At 50.2% G+C, this 18,509-nt stretch overlaps 1 protein-coding gene across 7 annotated transcripts; it reads left to right on the plus strand.

The window, feature by feature from the left end:
• Positions 1-5,842: 5,842 nt before the first annotated feature.
• On the plus strand, positions 5,843-18,509 carry LOC119093352 (solute carrier family 22 member 15). 7 transcript variants are annotated; one of them, XM_037216303.1, is made up of 11 exons: positions 5,843-5,942; positions 6,753-6,922; positions 7,227-7,360; positions 7,597-7,802; positions 12,546-12,767; positions 13,174-13,195; positions 13,501-13,697; positions 13,912-14,046; positions 14,526-14,650; positions 15,672-15,817; positions 16,204-18,509. In XM_037216303.1, the coding sequence occupies exons 2-11, from the start codon at positions 6,799-6,801 to the stop codon at positions 16,438-16,440; spliced, it is 1,548 nt and encodes a 515-aa protein (XP_037072198.1). In that variant the 5' UTR covers positions 5,843-5,942; positions 6,753-6,798; the 3' UTR covers positions 16,441-18,509. The 7 variants fall into 7 exon arrangements, with proteins under 7 accessions (XP_037072198.1, XP_037072199.1, XP_037072202.1 ...); XM_037216304.1 differs by having other exon boundaries at positions 5,843-5,880; XM_037216307.1 differs by having other exon boundaries at positions 5,843-5,859.

An 18,509-nucleotide genomic window follows, 5' to 3' on the forward strand; every position in this document is an offset into this window, starting at 1 on the left:
ACCGCTCTAAGATTTGGAAGCTCTCAAAATCCTGTATTCGCGGTCAAAGAGTGTCGCCCAAATCAGTCAGCTCTGTTTACTTGGCCCGGCTTATGACGCCATCCATGACCACCACGTCAACAAACGGTATATCCATTCATGTAAATAATGCGGCTTGCGCAGAAAACGGTGGCTTATTACCCTCCGAATTAGCGCACTCGGTGTACTGGTTACCGAGGCAGAGGTGGAACAAAAAAGGTGAAATTGTTTGTGATTGGGGGCTTACATACCTCAGTGACCGTCCCCGTAGGCCCGTTAAGACGACGATGTGTGCTTCAGCATGAGTGGCGATTGTGTGACAAATAGCAGGCCAACCTTGGGTGTTTATTTCTTTATCGTGCATACACGCTGTGCGTAAATATTTCAGTTATGATAGGGAGACCAGTTGCCCATCAAAACGTCTGATCATGCTCCTTTGTGGGCCGGCGCATCGCAGGCCCGTCTTCTTGCTTGATGAAATGAATCCGAGACTGGTGGCATCTGACGTTGTCTCTCAGATGTTGGACAGGTGCTGCGCCAGGCATCTCTTTGCGAGTCGGCCAACTGTCTGGCATGAGCGTGATGTGTTGTGTTGTGACCGGCTTGGCGTACAGAAAGTTTCCCTGGAGATCTCGTGTGAGGCGTGCTGCCGTGCCTCATGCTCCCATGCTTCACCGTGACGCGGCGCCACCCCACAACACCGCTTACCGTCACGCTCGAACTACAATATTTGCACCGAAATATGCCGCGCTGTGTCGGTTGGCTTCCGGAGCCTCCCAATGGCCGCCTGCAAATTACGCAGGTTCTGAGCGGTGTCCGTGTTTGACACGTCGCTCTCCTGAGGCTCATTCACGTCCGCTTTGTCGTCGTCTTCCCCGGCGCAGGGGCCGGCCGGTTATTTCCTCTTTGATGGTGCTTGATGTGGCCACGTGCGAACAATACATGTGACGTGGTGTCTTGATGAACGGGCAGTAGCGTGTGCCTGTAATGGACAGGAACCTACACCAGCAGTGTAGCAAAGGCACAAGTGCGTGTTTCCAGGCAATAGCAATTCGGTGGTGATACACCAGAGTCTGTAAGGTTTCATTTCTGCCGAATAGCAGGCTGTGCAGGGAGTAAATGTATGAATTCACGCGCCGTGATACTTTGGCAAACACTGGCATATGCGGCGGTGAAGAACGGAAGCTGCAGAAAGCTTGCACACGAAGTATTACTGTATCGTGAAAAATTTCGTAGACCACCGCGCTTACAGGAGCCGGGAATGTGGCGGTGATGGACGGGATGGTGCAAGGCATCACTTTGGTACGGTGGCAGCCCATGCCATAAAAAAATACACGACTGTTTTACGGAAAAGCTAACACATTTTTGGTCATTAGCGCATAAAACTCACAGAACATTTCGTATTTTCCGTACATTTAAAGGGTGTATTTCTTTGCATGCACAGGCACTGGCGTAAGTACTAACGCATAGGTACTCTGTCTGACAGAACTGGTGTAAAAACATTAATTTAAGTTTTCTTTCATCTGCGTGTGGGCAAGACCCAGCAAACTGTAGTAAGTTTTCATGTTTATTTATCATGTTGTGCCCAGAACCGCTGCTAACTCCAATAAAGTGGGAAAAGCCTTGCATTCCCTTCAAACATATACGATTCAATGTTTTGTTTTCTGAAATGATTAAATAATTCAACGGTTTCTTGTTCCTTAAACATTAGGACTAACTTATTGTTAAGTATTACATAGAAGGTGTTTTATCATTTCGTCCGTAATATTTAACCTAACTAATTTAACGCAAGAAATGAAATACCCTATTACCAACTAGTTAGAGGCATGCACATAGGTATTTGGCTTTGATAATTGTACTTAATTTTTCATAGTAGGTAAACGTTTCCCCAGTTTACAAAAAGGAATATAGGTACACTGATGGGTCCAGGGAGGGGTGGGAAGGGGGTGGGCTTAAGGGGCAAATGACCCTCCCAAATCCGTTCAACGTTCACGCTGACGTTCTTTTTTTACAGAGGAACTACTCCGCTAGGCGGAGAATGGCTCGAAATTACAGGAGAAAAATCGATCGGCAATCCTGGAAGCAGGATACAATGGCAACGGCCATCAAAGCAGTCAAGGGGGGAAATGTCCACCAAAGAAGCGGCACGCCGCTTTCTGGTCCCGAAGTCGACTCTCGACAGACGCCTGAAAAAGGCGCGAGCAATGTCAAGAACAGAGGCCACAGAGAAGGTCCTGGGTTGACACAAACCTGTTTTCATGGAAGCTCAGGAGCGAGATTTGGTACAGCACATAATGGAGCTCCAAAACCGGATGTTCGGAATAACGCTGACTGATCTCAAGAAGCTCGCATATGAGTTCGCAGACAGAAACAAAATCATTCACCCATTCAACACGGTGCCGAAGATGGCAGGGGAGGCGCGGATACGGCGCTTCCGCAAGAGGAACCCCGCGGTCTCACTAAGGGCACCAAAGGCCACAAGAGTTGCTCGCGCCGCGGCGTTCAACTCAGTCAATGTCAACGCGTTCTTCGACAACCTTGAGTCGCAGATGGATTCTGCCCAGTTCGGTCTCACACGCATCTACAACATGGATGAAACGTGACTCAAGACGGCCGCAACAAAACAAGAGAAGGTGCTGGCGAGGGAAGGGTGCAAGCACGTCGGCCAACTGACATCTGCGGAACGAGGCACGCTGGTTACCGAGGTGATGTGTATCAACGCTGCGGGGAGCTACATACCTCCAGGTGTGATATTTCCAGGAAAGAGTGCCAACCAGCAGTTGGAGAAGGGTCTTCCCCAGGTAGCCTGGTGCTGTACCATGAGTCTGGTTGGATGCAGAAGGAGCTGCTCGTGAAATGGCTTAACCATTTCATACAGCACGCGAAGCCCTCGAAACAGGATCCGGTCCTTCTCATACTGGATGGACATGCCAGCCACACCAAGAGCCTCGCAGCCATCCTACTGTGCAGGGAAGCAGGTGTGGTGATGCTCACCATGCCTCCTCACACCTCACACCGCCTTCAACCACTGGACTGGACGTTCATGCTTCCCGTCAGCACCTTCTTCTTCCAAGATCAGAGAACGTGGCTCCGAAACAACCCTGATAAAGTCATCACACTGTATGAGATGGGGGAGCTGATTGGGTCAGCCTACGTGCAGGCGGCAACAGTGAAGACGGCGTTGAAGGGCTTCAAAGTCACGGGGATCTTTCCCACAAACCGCCATGTGTTTGGCGAAGAAGGCTTCGCAGCGGCAGAAACAACGAACATCCCGCTGATCGGCACCGCAGACGCACCAGTGGGTCTCAACTCAGCAGCAGCTCCTTTGCCCATGCCTGGACCCTCTGACGTTGATGTCTCGGTGAGCATGAACGTTCGGGAGTCCTCGGAAACTGTCGCCGGAGACGCAACGCATGCTGGAATATCAGGGCAGGGAACCTCGACTAATGCCGAAACTCCGGCGAAGTTGCTCACCACTGGGGCTCTGCCAGACGATTTCTCAAGCTCTAGCGATGACGAAGATGACGTTCTAGAAGTGTCATGCTCAGCTGGACCGAGCCATGCTTCCCAAGATCAAAATGACACACCCGCAAGCTCGTATGTGTCTCCCCGCGAAATCCTCCCTGTGACAAAAGTGCACTCAAGGGAGGAGAGAGGTAAAGGACGAAAGAAAGGTAAAACATGTGTCTTGACTGGCACACCATACGAGGGGGAACTCGAGAAGAGACTCGAAGGAAAAAGAAGGTAGACAGGGAGGAAAGAAAAATGACGACAGAATTCAGTCTAAAGGAAGAAAAGGAGGAATGTGGAAACTCAGAAACCGCAGCACTAACAAGAGAAGCGTACGCCGCGAAAGCTTACCTTTGAGAGTCCTCGGACAAAGAAGATGTGGCTTGTCTGTACTGCGGGTCCTTCTTCTCCATGTCCAAATCGAACGAGTCTTGGTCGCGATGTGCTCTCTGCGATAAGTGGGCGCACGATGCCTGTGCAGGGATTGATGAAAAGGACGAGTGTGTGTTCGTGTGCGAACTGTGCCGGGATGGCTAGGCAGGCTGATGTCTTGCCTAGTTTCGTCATTGGTCGTATCTGATGACGGATCCACTAGGCTGTGCTCTTTTCGTGTTTTGCGTTCACAGTGACTAAGAAGTGGATTGATGAGCAGAACGAGTGAGTGTTCCTGATCGAACTTTGGTCGATGACTTTGTCGTCTCATTGTGTAACCACCAGGCTGTGTTCCTCTAGTTCTGTGCCTAAGCCATGCAGCAATGGCTGTCGCTTCATACCAAGCTGTAATACACATTTGCTGGCCATTATAACTTTTATTCGTGAGATCTTAATGAGGAAACAAGTATGGAGTGGTATGGTTCGAGCAAAATATGAGAGCCCAAACATAAGAAGTATAGCTATTGGATGTCCAGACAAATACCTACCCACCGAGCTATGCATTTAATGATGCGTTTTAATTAAAAATGATAACTTTGAAAATATTCATTTCGCTTATTTAGTATCCTCACTTGTCCGTTTTGCCCGGAATACTGCTTCGTTTTACCCCAAGCCAGCGCCAAAATGAGGAAAAAACATTGCCTGATATTTAGGAGGATCACACTTTAACATGAAGAGATATCAAACCAGCGTTTTTTAAAAGAGATAGACAATTGATCAGCCTTCAGTATCCACCTGCTTACGACTTTCTGGACAGAATTATGTACTCCCCATATTGAAAAACGTTAAGGTGTCAGCTTTGTCCCTCTTTCCGCTATACATACATGCATATATATATATATATATATATATACATATATATATATATATATATATATATATATATGCATATGCACATATATGTATATATACATACATACATATATATGTATATATATATATATATATATATATATATATATATATATATATATATATATATACAGCGCACTTGTGGTCAAGTCTTAGCTATAAAGGTAATGGCTGGTTTATGTTTTTGCAGCTTAAGTTTTGTCGTGTAGCACTCATATCATGTATGAGATTTTGTAATAGCTGTAACGTCGCGTATAAGTGAGGACTGCGAAAGTCTTCCCTGTGTAAGTAACGAAAAGCACGAGTTTTTGCAGCATACGTATTTGCAGCATACTTTTGTCGTCTAGCATTCATATCGTGTGTGAGTTTTGGCGGTAGAAGTAATGTAGTGTGTGAGCACAAACTCTTTAAGTTTTTTGCAGTACGTGTGATGACGTATAGAAAATTATGAAGCATAACTTCTGTCGTGTAGCACTCATGTCGTGTACAAGTCTTTGCAGTAAAAGTAAGGTCGCGTATAAGTAAAGGCTGTACACGTTTTTGCGATAAAAGTAAAGTCTGGATAAGTTTTGTAGTAGAAGTATTGTCCGTTATACCTGATGTAGCACTTCTGTCGGTAGGAGTTTTTGCCCTGGCACCAATGTCGTGACGCCTGCTGAAATAGCCCTCACACCCTCATTTGGCTTCCTCTTTGATGAAATGCTGGTTTCGCTGGTGCAGGGTGTAACGTAGATCCCGCGCTGGCCATGAATCCACTGAAGGCGATGCCATGACAATGAGCAAGTGTCAGCGACTCGGCAAAAACCTCATTTCCGCGCAAAAGATCGAAGTGTACGAAATGCAAGCATCAAGCTGAGTGGTGAAAGATACGTGTAGGGCTAAAAGTAATCGGAAAACTTCAGTTTAATACTAGAAACCCACTCGATTTAGTACAGCGACTGTCCGGATTCCGTTTCCACCAGAAAGTTGGCAGCTTGTGATTGGAAGCAGTTGTGGTTCTGACAACGCTTGGATGGGCATATTCGTGCATGTGGAATGTTGTGTTTGGTTGTTCGCAGCAGTTGTTAAGTGATTACGTGTGGATCTGGGCAATAAGGAGCTATTTAGGCACATACAATGGGCAGCAGCCGGTAAATTAGGTTCTTGGTCCTGCTCAGTTTTTTAATATGATCCATAAAGACCTTTAACATGCTTTTTCTGCCTTAGCGTATGTCGTGTTGTTAAGTACGTGTTGGATTCCACCTATCAAACATTTTGTTTTTTGTTTCATTGAGTGAAGGGTGAATGCTAATGCTGACCAGTTATTGTGCAGTACTAATAAGCTGCAAAATAATCATCACTATCAATGAATCATTATTACATCACGTACACTGCAGGCACTATGGGCACGCATGTTAATTTTAATTTGAGTGCTGTAATCATGAGCAGTAACTTTATGGTGTAAAATGCAAACCTAATGACAGCAGCCATGTGTGATGGTAACTTGCCTCTCACATTATGTAGTATGCTGGCAGCACAGATCTATAGCAGTGTGTACCCAAGAGTTTTATTGAGCAGATAAAACAGCATATGCTGTGACTCAAAAGTTCTGCAAGTAAATGCTTTAGATAAGGTGGTTTCAACCACCGTAAATTACAGCAGAAATGATCAGGGAGTGTTTTATAACTACTGTGGTTGATAGCAGTGATGTTTGGCACAAAACATGAACTATATCTTTCTGCTGTCATTTCATTATGCAACTTGATACTGACCTTTCATTATCATTCTTTTTCACCATTATTGTGATGTAGGTTTTCTCCAATTTTTTTATAAGCCATGCACAAACAAAATCCTAGAAGGCCCTTGGTATCACTTGTTCATTGCTTCATTGCAAGAAGTAATTTTCCATTGATTGTCTCAGAAATGGTCACTGGATGAAAAATAACAGTACAGTTTTTCAGGTCTTGGAATTCTCATTGTGTGGCATAAGCACATTCCAGTGTCAATATGGACATTGATGAAGTCTTCTCCCATATTGGGGAGTTTGGACCAGCTCAAAAGAAGTATGTGCTGGTGATATCCTTAGCCCAGGTATACATAGCATCAATTAATTTAAATATGGAATTTACAGGTGAGTTATTGTGCATAACAAATGGAAAGGTTGCTGAATCAGTTATTTAAATTTAGCTGATTTGTGCTGTGAATACATTCAGAGATGACATGAATGTATATGCCAGCTTGGTTCTGACCACACTTGAAGCCATGATGTAACTATTGATTTCCTGGAGGCCTCAGTGCATCACATGCCTCACATTGTGTACTTCCTCAGTTTATGTCACTGTGTGAGGACTGGTGACTTAAAATGGTCGTGGGTCACCACCGTCTGTGCAAAAATTAGTGTTTGTGTGTGCCATTCAATGCACTTTCTTTTATAGCCTTTGCTCCTGAGTTTGAGTGCTACCCTAGTGAAGATGGCTCAGCTCCTTTGCTTAATGCATGTCCTGACAATGAAGCAGCCAAGTGTGCCAGATTAGTCTACAACTCAAACTACTCAACTATTGTCACAGAGGTGGGTATGTTGTGTGATGCACACAGCTAAGTTCTGATGTATGGGTCATTAATGAAGCATGGAGCCTGGATTACCACACACATTTTAGCTGGATAATAGTAGTAATCAAATACAGAGGCTCCCAGACAATTGAAAAGTTCACAGGTATTTGACTTCATCTGCATCAATTTCCATTGACTAATTGTTGCCCAGCACCATTCCACTAGATGACAATCTGTGATCTTTCCCTGTTGCAGTGGAACCTGGTGTGTGACCAGGCCTACCGTGCCAAGGGCTGCCAGTCAGCCTTCATGGCTGGCCTGATGGTGGCAGCACCACTAATGGGTCCACTGGCGGACAAGGTGGGCCGCCTGCGCACCATAGCTGCCTGCCTGCTGGTGCTGCTGGCCTGTTTCGGAGGCAGCATGGCCGCACCCACCTTTGATGTGTTCCTGGTACTCAGGTGAGGAACGGTTAGCAGACCAGGCATCCGTCCTCTGGCATCGGTTTGACATCTGCCCGACCGCTCACCACCGTCGTCGTTTCATAGGCCGCTGTCTGAGCACACCCCTGTGCTGTCTCTCCACCACGTGGATCAGGCTTGTTACCACTATGGTCGGAACTCACTGGGACACTGCTGGAGCTAGCCTGCCCATGGGCTGGGGTCGATGCTCGCCAGTGCTGAGGAGCTCATGCATCCCAGTCTGGGACGATCCATGGTTAGTTGCTGGCGTCTGTTGGCCCTTGGTCTTCCGGGTTTGCGGTGGGCGACCCTCGTCTGTCGGCGACCTGCGGGCACATCTGTGACATTTCTGTGTACATACAGCATGGTCTTACCCGCCCACCGTGATCTCCGTCAATCTCTGTGTGCTCCCCTTGGGCTGTGGCTGTTACTTGTGTGTGGTCCACCGGACGTTTTCTTTTTTTCCTCACACGGTCCGCAACGCTGCTCAGGGAAGCTGCCGTAGCTGGTACGCGCGACTCTGCTTGTCAGTGCTTTCCCTCTGGCTCCCTCCATTGTGTTCTGCGGACGGCCTGGCATTGGTGCCCCACCCCCGCCACACTGTCCGCTGGTAACTCTCAAGCTAGCGAGACGTCGGAACGGGCATGCGTTGCCCATCAAGATGGGACTCCAACTGTTCATTTTGTGCAACTGTGATGACGCGCGTTACGATCGTGTCGATTCGTTCTGTTTTGGCGGTAGCTGGATATGCTATCCCTTCGTGGAGGCCTCTGTCATGCACTGGATGGTCGCGTTGCGGGATCGGGATGGCCTGGTTTGGAATAACGAGGCACTTTGCTGAGTTTGAAGACCTTCTGTGAATCGGAATGATCCTGATCTGGAAAAGGAGGTCTATCTATGCATCAGTAGACTCTTCTGCAACAGAAGGTTTTTGAGATTGGGGGGCCTTTGCGGGATCGAAAATATCCCTGTGTTGGTCAGAAGGCCCCAATTCTGAATTGTCAAATTGTCGATGCTTCTTTGCATGGATATGATACATGTAACAATGTATTAAGGAGATATGTATCCCCTTTCCCCCTTGAGTACGATACTTCCCAGAAGGTCCCCCTTGTGAAGGGGCTCCCTGTTGTCCGGGAGGCCCCCTGAAAAGTTCTGCCTCCTATCTCAAAATCCTTGGCGCCGCCCCTCACTCCGACTCACCTGGACATTGACGGGGAAACGAGCCCGCCTTGGCTGACGGCTCAATGAAAATTCGAACTGCATGGTGGCAGGGTCGGCACCAACTCCCCGCACAGTCAAACACAGATGGCGCAATATGACCTTTGAGGCCGACGCACCCTAAATCCCCAATCGTCGTTATCATCGTCAAACACAGATATCCATGCAGCGAGTTATCACTTATCGAGGTCACCTGTAAACGCCAACGGCCATCTTGTTTCTGCTGATGGGAAATTATTTTTGGAGCCAGCTGGAATCGAGGCCTTGAATAATAGGTTGGCAATGTATGTATGTGTGTGTGTGATGGGGGGAGGGAAATATGGAAGAAAGACCATAAGAATAAACCGTAAATGAACTTCTGAGCTCAGATTCGCTCCAGTCTTGTACCATAACGCTGATCGGAAAACCAACTCCATGTATTGTCTGCAAAATTACAGGTGAATTGAGCCACGCGTAAAAGAGATATGTTTGTCATGTTCCCGGCATCTACACAGTCCAGCCGTGGTTTCCTTTGACTGATCTACTTCGTCCGCAATTTCTCGAGTGATCGCAAAACTGTATTTAGTGCACCACGATCGATTTTAAGTTCATAAGGTTCGCGTGATGCTCACGATTTTATTTGGGTGCGGCATAATTGGCTTCAGGTCTCGGGGATAAACGAATGCTAATGGGTAGCTGCAGACTTTGTATGACACGAGACGCCCAATACTGCCGCGCTGGCGCTTAAACGCTATTATCATGCATGGAAACGTTATCCAGCAGGTGCGAACAGGTTCGATTTTTCTTGCCATTTCCTCAGTTACTTTACGTTTTGCAACGAAATTTCAGAGGAGAAACATTCGGAAGAAAACAGCGTAAAACGCTTGTTCAGGCTGAAAGCCAAAGTAACGCCTTCACTTCAGGCTATTTGACGGTAATGCCGAGGCTAGTAATACAACTCAGGCCATAAATTTTAACAGATTTTAACATGGTCAGACGAAAATGGTAGCAAGCTTGCCCCCCTCCCGCCACAGTCACCTTTCTACAAATGTTCATCATAAGGATGAATATGTTTTTAAGGAATGGGGTTAATTAGTTTTGTTTAGTTCCGTGAAAAGGTTTGTCTGGTCTTCTCTTCCTTCATTTTCATTTTGATTTTAGATGTTTGCACGCCTTGCAGCTCTGAATTGTTTTAATATCATGCTGGCAACGTATTATTTTGTTCGCCAACAGTGAGCTCTTAGCAGCCCCCCCCCTCTCCCCACTGCAGAAAATAGAACGATAAGAAAGGATGAGGAGGCATTGAATATTTTCCTGTTCTGCAAAGAACCGTTGCGCGTGTACAGCTGGACATTAGCTGAAGAAACCACTAGGAGGGCTGGTTCGACGATACATTACCAAATCCTTTGACCTAGCAAGCAATCACCTGCCGCTATTGGATTGCCATTGTGATTTGGACGGAAAATCTGTGGTTGCATGCGCCACGCCATTAAATTGCTTCCTTAAAAAAATTCTATGAAATTACCGCCACACTTTTAACACAGAACATCGCAAGGCAGAGCAGTAAATGCTGTTCTATCGGAGTATGTTTTATTGACCTGAAAGTACACTCGAACATGGCTGTTTTCATCCACCCAGGCGAAATATTCGGTTCATGGTATTTATTTTCATTTTGATCAGAATGTGTTCTTGGGGGCAGGGGTAATGTCTGTCACATCGGGGACATTACTTCCCCCCTCCCCCTCCCCCCCCCCCCCCCCCACCCTCCGCCCTTTCCCAGTTGACATGTCATCCGAGGCCCTTGTTGCTCTGGTGAAATTAACGTGTCCTGAATTCCAGCCATCATTTGGGCCTGACATGGTCAACAAATCGAGAAATGCGCGTGCGCTGGCCTAACATATTTTTGTTTGTGCACAGCTTCCTGCTAAGTCTGGATCGCAGCCATGAGAAGTGTGAGATGGGATTTGTATTGAAACATCCAGAGGTGGTAGCGTCCAATGGTCAAAACGTCCAAAACTGCAGCACGTGCTTATAACATCAAAACGTCCCATGTCCGTGGACTGGACAAAATCATAACATTCAAGCTTGCAGCATCCAAAAATGCAACATCCAAAGTTCATAACGTCCAGTGTTCATGACGTCCAAAGGTTGAAGAACTACAGTGTCGATTAAAGCGTATCAACTGGACATCGTAATCGCTAGATGTTTTCAGCATTGGATGATGTGACTTTGGACGCTGCGAGCTCGTATGCTATGAGCCCCTCCCATAGGCCGGCATTGGACGCATTTTGTATGTTATGAACGCTGGATGTTGCGATTTTGGATGATAATAGAAGCACTGGACGCTGCTATCTTAGACGTTGTGATGGTTCCCCGTAAGGTGCTTGTTCTTGTCCGTATTGTTTTCTGCCCTTGCACACGGTGTGATATGCATTCTGGGTGCTGTAGGTAGTATAGTGTTTGTTCTGTATGCTTGTATTACTTATAGCCATTGCGTCACCAAAGCCTGACTGCACTGCTCCAGGTTTGGAGATAAGACCCTTGTCTTGTCGCATGTTTGTCTGTGCAGTCGAAAGTGTCTGCCGGTGAATATTCCATTGAACGAATCCGGTGTCGACATGCTTTGAAAGGCCCGCACGTTCTTGCGTTATGCATCAAAAGAACGCATTTTTACTTACGTTGTGCACCGAAAGCATGCGTATTTACTTACATGGTGTTTTGTAAATATGTGTGTTTACTGATGTTTTGCATGAAGTAGGCGTATTTTTATGTTATGTATCGGAAAAACTACCAACGTTAGTTCGAGAGCATGGAATGCGCGGTCTGTGACCGTTCGCACTCATTCCCAGTATCCCGTTGAAGCCAGATGATCTGTCTCTGTATATATCTGTATCTGTATATATATATATATATATATATATATATATATATATATATATATATATATATATATAGGGTCGGGGAACACTTTCCTCTTAAGTTATTTTGATTTTGTCTATTTGAATAATAAAGCCATTGCTTAAATTGCAGGTTGCCCGCCAATACGTATTATCTCTATCATAGTCCTTGTTTTGTTACTTGAGTTCAGTGTTCTCGCTTTCTATACATTTATTTTATCGACATCTTAATCTAGCATTATCCCGTATCTCGCCGTCGGGTTTCCCATGTTTGTATAACCCTTTCGAATAGTTCCCGCGCGTTTTCAGTCTCGCCGGTTGACCCGCGGATTACCCACTGATTTCACTCGTTCCTGATGCAGTCGCGTGCTCCCCAACGGTTTGTTCCTGTATTCTAACCTGCCCATCACCCCGCGCCAGACCTTTCTTTCCTCACCCTGCGGGTTTGCTGCAGACTGCCTGCGTCTCTTCGTCTGCCTTCAAATGAACCCCTTCAAATTCAAACCATCCGCTGGCCCGCGCTTCACTGCCAGGTTCCTGTCACGCCCTCCATGAGCTGGTCGCTCCGGGCCGCGCCCGCCCCCTGCCACCCTGCCCCGTCCGACTCGACCCGACTGCTCGCTGACCGCCGGCGGCCGCCCCGCGACAGGTTCGTCTCCGGCTCTGTCACCATCGGCATGATCTTGTCCACGTTCGTGCTGGCCTCGGAGGTGGTGGGCGCCTCCCAGCGCGCCTTCTGCGGCAATCTGATGAGCGTCATGTTCGCGCTGGGCATCCCCGTCCTGTCGGCGGCGGCTAGCCTCATCCACAGCTGGCGCCACCTCTACTTGCTCTTCACGCTGTTCGGCTGCGCGTACTTCAGCGCTTACTTGTGAGTGTCTGTCCAGCGGTAGGCCTGCCCGGAAGGAATGCTCAGATGCCGCAGATGTCGATGTTGCGGCAGCCCGCTTGGATGCTGGGCGTGTAGGCGCAGGGCGTGAATTTTTCAACCTGATCTGTGTTAGTCGCCGTGCACTGGTGTGTTTGTACCAGCTATCTTGCGCCATGGCATGATAACAGATGTCATGATTTATGGAATGTCGTAATGATCGTTGTGTTTTGTATGACTGTAATGCACACACACATTGTGGATGGGATTCGGTGCAGTTCACAAAGGTTTTTATGTACGTTGCGTCCAGTGATCATGGCGATTACCGGTGGTCTTTTGATGGATCCTTGCCCGACCCAGCTACCTGCTGGAGAGTCCCACTGGCTGACACTGATCCTCCCTGACCCAGCTACCTGCCGGAGAGTCCGCGCTGGCTGACACTGATCCTCCCTGACCCAGCTACCTGCTTGAGAGTCCCACTGGCTGGCACTGATCCTCCCTGACTCCCTGACCCAGCTACCTGCCGTAGAGTCCCGCTTGCTGACGCTGGCCCTCTCTTAACCCAGCTGCCTGCTGGAGGGTCCCACTGGCTGACACTGATCCTCCCTGACCCAGGTACCTGCTGGAGAGCCCCACGGGCTGACACTGACACTCCCTTGACCCAGCTACCTGCCGCAGAGTCCTGCTGGCTGACACTGACCCTCCCTGACCCAGCTACCTGCCGGAGAGTCCGCGCTGGCTGCTGCTGAAGGGTCGGGAGGAGGCGGCGCTGCGCGTGCTGCAGCGCATCGCCCGGTGTAACGGCACCACGCTGCCGGCCGGGCTTAAGCTGCGCTCGGCCGCGCCACGCGCTGCACCTGTCGCCGAAGGCGTTTGCTCCCTTTTCAAGTACCGCAAAGTGGCTGTCTGGACGCTGGTCATGATGTTCTCGTGGTGAGTGCCCTACCGTTGATGCTCTGGCGAGCTTGGTCGTGGCGGTTTTGTTCGTGTTGTTTTGGTTTTGGTGGATATTCTCCGCCTCTAGATGAGAGCAGGATTCGCAGGAGCTCATCGAGCAGTCTGTAGTGGCAAAAGCTTTAGAGAACCACTAGGATGTATGATCTTGTAGCGTGCGATACTCACTAACCGCCTTCCGTGCGGGCTTCAGGTTCACCAACAACCTGTGTTACTACGGCCTGACGTCGGCTTCGGCCACCATGGGCAGCGACCGCTTCACGTCAGTGGCGCTGAGCGGCCTCATCGAGCTGCCGGCCTACGCCATCGTGATGCTGGTGCTGAACAGGTGGGCGCGCCAGCCCGCTCCGGGCAGCCGAGGCACGTCGACAGCCCGCTTCTGTGGTCGGGCGGCAGGCGGGAGTCTGTCAGCAGACGGACAGGACCGTCCGCAGCCTGTCGGTGTGTGCGCGTCCGCGTGCGGCCGGAGGGGGGGGGGGGGGGGTCGGCCGTGCGATGTGTGGCACCTGACCTCCCGGTATCGTGACTTGTCCTGCTGCGGGACGCGTGCCAGGGGCTCTTGTGGGCCCGGCCTGATGTGCCTCCTCGTCCTCCCTCCGCAAGCTGAACTTGTTGGTGTTGACCCGTGTAGATCTGAACTGACCCGTAGCGCGCCGCCGAGGGACACAGCCGTCTGTGCTGACCTTCGTTGCCCGGTCATTCCCCTGCCTCGCCCGGAGTAGCGGTTGGCTGATCCGTGCTGGCCGAATAACGGCAACATGTTGAGCGGCGGTGTACGCTGTGCTGAGCGCCGGCCGGTGTGCGCAGGGTCGGTCGCCGCACGCCCCTCTGTGGCTTCATGCTGCTAGGCGGCGGCTGCTGTCTGGGCATCATGGGCCTGCCGCACGGCGACGCCAGGCTCGCCCAGCTGCGCATGCTGCTCGGCCTGATCGGTGAGGGGCCAGCAGAGCGGTCACCACCAACCGGAAGGGCCACACGCGCCAGGGGCACAGACCACGTGCAGTTCTCACATGTTGTATCTTTTGGTTATGAAAGCAGAGCATGGCATCGCCGTGAATATTGCGTTGGCATAAGATGTACATGCCAGATGAGTGGCATGTACATCATGCCACATTATCACATTATCAAATCTGGAGAGGTAAGCGGGTCTATATCAGGTCTTTGATGGGGAGGTTGGCCATCTGTCTTGGTCTACCCAGCTGTCTTAAATGTTGACAGGACCAGCTTACTATACTATCTTGCATCATCTGCATCAGCTGTCCCCTCCCCCTCCCCCTCCTTTTCGTTTGGTGAATTTCTGAAATGAGCTTGTGTTAGGCAGTACTTGTTGCCCGAGCACTGGTCCCACCAATCGACCATGAAGTGGGCCCTGGTCCCTCCATCTGATTATGAAGTGAGCCCTTACCCTTTCATCTGACTGCGAAGTTCTCGATCAACGACAGAATTTTGGGGGCAAAAGTTTAACAAGTCGTAATGCTGGGAGCGGTCTGCTCAGCCACGCCCAACCCTCGGACGTCACCGGACCTCAGCGCGGTCGCTGCTGCCACGGGCCGCGGGCCATCTTATTCTGGGGAAAATACTGAGCTCTTAAAGGGACTGGAGCCCATCACACCACGGATGGGTGAATACAACGTACAGGCGCTGTAACCAACTCAGCTGCCGGACCCACTCAGTCACAAAGATACCAACCATCATGAATCAGCTGTTTTGCGATCCATCCTGTTGAAAAAAATGCTCTTTTGGTTAAAAGTAGAAGGAACGTTTCACGTGTTTACGTGTATGTTTTGTGTCGCACGCTTGCGTTGCGTAATACCACACCAATATTGGTATTTTTGGTGATGACTAACCAGGCAGACGAGTCATCACTGAGCAGCCCGTACAGTTGCACTGTCCGCCGTCTAGATCAGAGCAGTGTGAGCACCGACTGATGGGTTCTTCGGTCTCTGCCTGCAGGCAAGCTGTGTGCGGCGGCAAGCTTCTCCGTGATCTTCATCCACTCGGGCGAAATCTTCCCCACGTCTATCCGAAACACCGGCTTCGGTTTGGTCAACGTGTTTGCCCGCATTGGCGGCATCGTCTACCCGTTCATGGCCCTTCTGGTGGGTATACCCCGTCGTTGGCGTTTTCTGAGCTGTGACGAGGCCTTACGCCGTCCGACAGCTGATGGCTTTGCCGGAACTCAGTCGGGTTTTCAGTACTCGTCGGGCGAATGGTATAGGCACAGTTGCAGGATGGTGACTAGTGGAGGGCGTTTGTGATTAGTCAGCTGTTAACTAGAAACTCTTGTGTTGGTGTTTGCCCGCGCGTAAGAATGACTTGGTCGAGCCGCCTCCGGTCATGCGTCGTGGACAAGATCCAAATGGGCGGCACGGCTGCCTCTGGTCGTGCCGATGCGTGACCCCCAGGCGGCACCGGGTGCGGCGCTCAGACCTGACCCTGTGCCGGTGGTCGGTCTGGTGACTCCCACGCCGTCCGCCGCCCGCAGAACGACGTGATGGCCGACCTGCACTTCGCGGTGTTCGGTGCGCTGGCGGTCGGCTCAGGCCTGCTGAACCTGATGCTGCCGGAGACGCTGGGCCGCCCGCTGCCGGAGACGGTGGAGGAGCTGGCCGGCCAGACCGGCTCCGAGATGTACTCGCCGCTACGCCAGCTCGCCGACGACGAGGACGGCCACGAACCGGCGGCGCACGGCGGCCGGCGGCGCGTCGTCAAGGCCGTGTGACGGGCTAGGGAGGCCTGTGAGGCCGGCCCCCGGGTGACGACGAGGCTCGCCCCGCCGACCGAAGAGTCGGCCGGTCGGAGTGGCGGCTGAGGAACCAAAGATCCCCTCCCCGACGGAGCGCGAAGGATCTTTGACGAGGGTCCAGCGATCAGCCTGATAGCTAAGCATTGGGGGTCTGTGTTGGAGGTCGATGTTCTCCCCGATCGAGAAGTAAGCACGTTTGGCGAAGAGTCTCCTATCCAACTGACATCGAAATGGGCCCACTTTCGGGGCCATTACTTGATGATGGTTCGTGGCTCATATATGAGCGTGTTTCTTTGGGAAGTTTTGCTGCGTGACGGATGCTAGATGTGCGGTGTTTATAGGTCAAGGCCGTTCTCCAAGGGGACCAACCATTTGCTGAGCTTCGTTTGCCGTCTGGCGGGGATTGATCAGCCAGACAAGTCGGGGAAGACGTGAAACCGAATCAGTGATCATATGTGCGGTGGAATCCCAAAACTGGCTCCTTCCGTGTGTAGTGGCGTCCAATCCTAACTCTTGGCGTTGATCGACGAGCATGCTGTAGGTTGCATGGACAGGATAGAATAATGATCATTGCATCCATGACACATCAATAACGGACTGGGTCTGGAGCTGCTGGATACTGGAAATAAAGGGATCGCCGTGATGAGCTAGGGTGGACAATAATCGTAACGAGCGTGACGGGTAATGATAGCAAAGTATTTCCACGAAAGGACCAATGTAGAATCTAGGTGCCTGAGGCATGCGAGTATTTTTAGATATGCTAGATGAAACGTTGTCCTTATTGTGAGTTCTTGCCTTTGGCTGTGAGCGTAGTTATTAGTATAAATTACCGCAAGAACTTATCCTTGCAGTGCTTTACAGCTATTTGATGATAGTTCATTGCCGTATTATATCGTGTGAGTGGCTCGCTCTGGCTTGAAACAAGGGGATAAACTGCTAGCGTCCACGTGAGGCTCCTCAGATTCCTCATGCGCGTCGGATTAGATGCAGAGTAACTTTCCGTTCATTTCTTGACCTGACGTCGGCAACTTATGTTCCTTCCCTGAGCCGTGGCGGGGAGGTCAGCCTGGTTGGTCGATCTGTTCCACTTGGCGTCTGCTTACCGGTCAGCGGTGCGGAGTATCGATCATGTGCTGACTTCTCTGCTGCTGTTTGAACCTCTGAATTGCCGACACGAGAACTCCCGCAGCGAAAGTGTGTGAACATCACACGTATGTTCGTGACGTGATGTGTGAAATCAAAATACGTCAGTGCGACAGCGTTTATCCGCTGGGTGCACGAATATCTGAGCTGGACTGGACACCGATGGTGGTGTGATTGGATGTCAGCAGCTTTCGTAATTGGAAAAGCTTATATTCCAGTGGCTGGGCACCGCTCTTCCAACGCTGCTTCATAGTGCTTGCGGTAATTTAAGCTATGTTTGGGTGCATGGTTTCCCTCCCACTGTGGTCGTGTTCACGAGCTAACTATTTTTGGGTGCATTGCTTTCCATTGTGTTCGTTCTCGTGTGCTGAGTTAGCCATGGAGTGTATGCGGGCTTGTGGACAGCCGAGCAGCCGTTTTACATATTGTTTGCGTGGTGGAGGTATTGCGGACGTCGGGGTGTCCTTATAGGCCTGCTCTTGCTGCATCTCCATCCCCTGACTACCCGGACGGCTGCTAATGTATCGACACCGTCACCCGTGCGATGCCGTATCGTTGTAATCTTGTAGCAAGTGCCTTGCTGGTTCCAGGCTGCGCTGCAACATTTTGTGAAACTGCTTTGCCCTGCAGTAACAACGAGCAATTGGCATATGGCTGTTACCACGCATAAATCGAGGGGCGGGATCACTGGACATTACGTCTGTGTTGCGCCGTGAGGTCTTCTTCCGTCCGTGGACTGGGCTGATTGTGTGCAGCGCTGCCTTCCGAGGGTGGCTGACGCGGACGCCACGTGTTCCGCCGGACCGCGCGCTGTGCCGTGCTGGCTCTCCAGGGGCTCCGATCGCGTGCGGTGGAGGCGCCCCTCCGATCCTGCAATAAACGGGCCGTCCGGCCGCGCAGCA

This window comes from Pollicipes pollicipes, unplaced genomic scaffold (assembly GCF_011947565.3).
Source record: "Pollicipes pollicipes isolate AB1234 unplaced genomic scaffold, Ppol_2.1 Scaffold_4002;HRSCAF=4701_pilon_pilon_pilon, whole genome shotgun sequence".
Taxonomy (NCBI): Eukaryota; Metazoa; Arthropoda; class Thecostraca; order Pollicipedomorpha; family Pollicipedidae; genus Pollicipes; species Pollicipes pollicipes.